General features: G+C 64.9%; 1 protein-coding gene across 1 annotated transcript in view; it reads right to left on the reverse strand.

Moving 5' to 3' along the window:
- Positions 1 to 755, reverse strand: part of LOC104525446 (NADPH oxidase 1-like) — a gene marked incomplete at both ends in the record, with an annotated part of 2275 nt that overhangs the window by 756 nt on the left and 764 nt on the right. The window contains 5 exon segments of the mRNA XM_010168606.2: positions 1 to 33; positions 122 to 260; positions 438 to 560; positions 562 to 631; positions 713 to 755. The exon segment at positions 1 to 33 is cut by the window's left edge and continues 25 nt beyond it. Coding sequence (XP_010166908.2) covers positions 1 to 33; positions 122 to 260; positions 438 to 560; positions 562 to 631; positions 713 to 755 — 408 coding nt within the window.

Raw genomic sequence — 755 nt, forward strand, 5'->3', positions numbered from 1 at the left:
TAGGAGGACGGGGGCCAGGACCCACTTCCAGGACTGCAGGGGTGGAGGAGAGCAAAGGGTTGGGGAAGGTCAAGGCAAGAGAAGGGCTTCTCCCCCCGCAACCATCCCGCTGCTGCCCTACCTCTGCGGGGATGCTCCCGAACTCGGGGTCCTTGCAGCAGTTGTGGCTGCAGTCCTCATCCTTCTGCGTGAGGTACTGGGCGCAGTCATGGGGGTGCACCTCCTCCATGCTCTCCTCCGTCTGCCCACGCACCAGCCCACTGCGGGGAGGCCAGGGGTGAGCCCGGGGGTTGAGCCAAGCTGTGGGAGGTGAGCTGGGCTAGCCAGCCCTGGGAATGGGGAGTCCACAGCCCTGCTGGACCCTCTCCGGGGCCACGGGGGTTTGGCGGCCGTTGTCCCTGCCTGTCCTGCCTTCAGGGAGTGCTGAGGAGCCTTACGCGATGCCGTGGATGACGAGGCCGGCGAAGTAGATGATGAAGAGGTGGTGTGTGTACCAGAAGACCTCAAAGTAGTTCCTGCGGATGAACTCGGTGGAGGATGTGACCATGAGGATGAGCGCCGCTGCCGTCGGTGGCTTGCTGGCTGTGGTTGTAGCGCTCCAGATTGAAGAGATGGGCGATGGTGTGCACAGCTGGGCAGAGGACAGGCGGTCACCCACCCACCCATCCATCTCCTGGTCCCCACCGTGCCCCAGCCCGGCGTGGGGCGATACCTGTGAGCAGGGCCAGCGCGTAGGCCACCAGCTTGTGGAAGGG

The sequence above is a fragment of the Antrostomus carolinensis genome, unplaced genomic scaffold, assembly GCF_000700745.2.
Source record: "Antrostomus carolinensis isolate BGI_N321 unplaced genomic scaffold, ASM70074v2 scaffold28775, whole genome shotgun sequence".
Taxonomy (NCBI): Eukaryota; Metazoa; Chordata; class Aves; order Caprimulgiformes; family Caprimulgidae; genus Antrostomus; species Antrostomus carolinensis.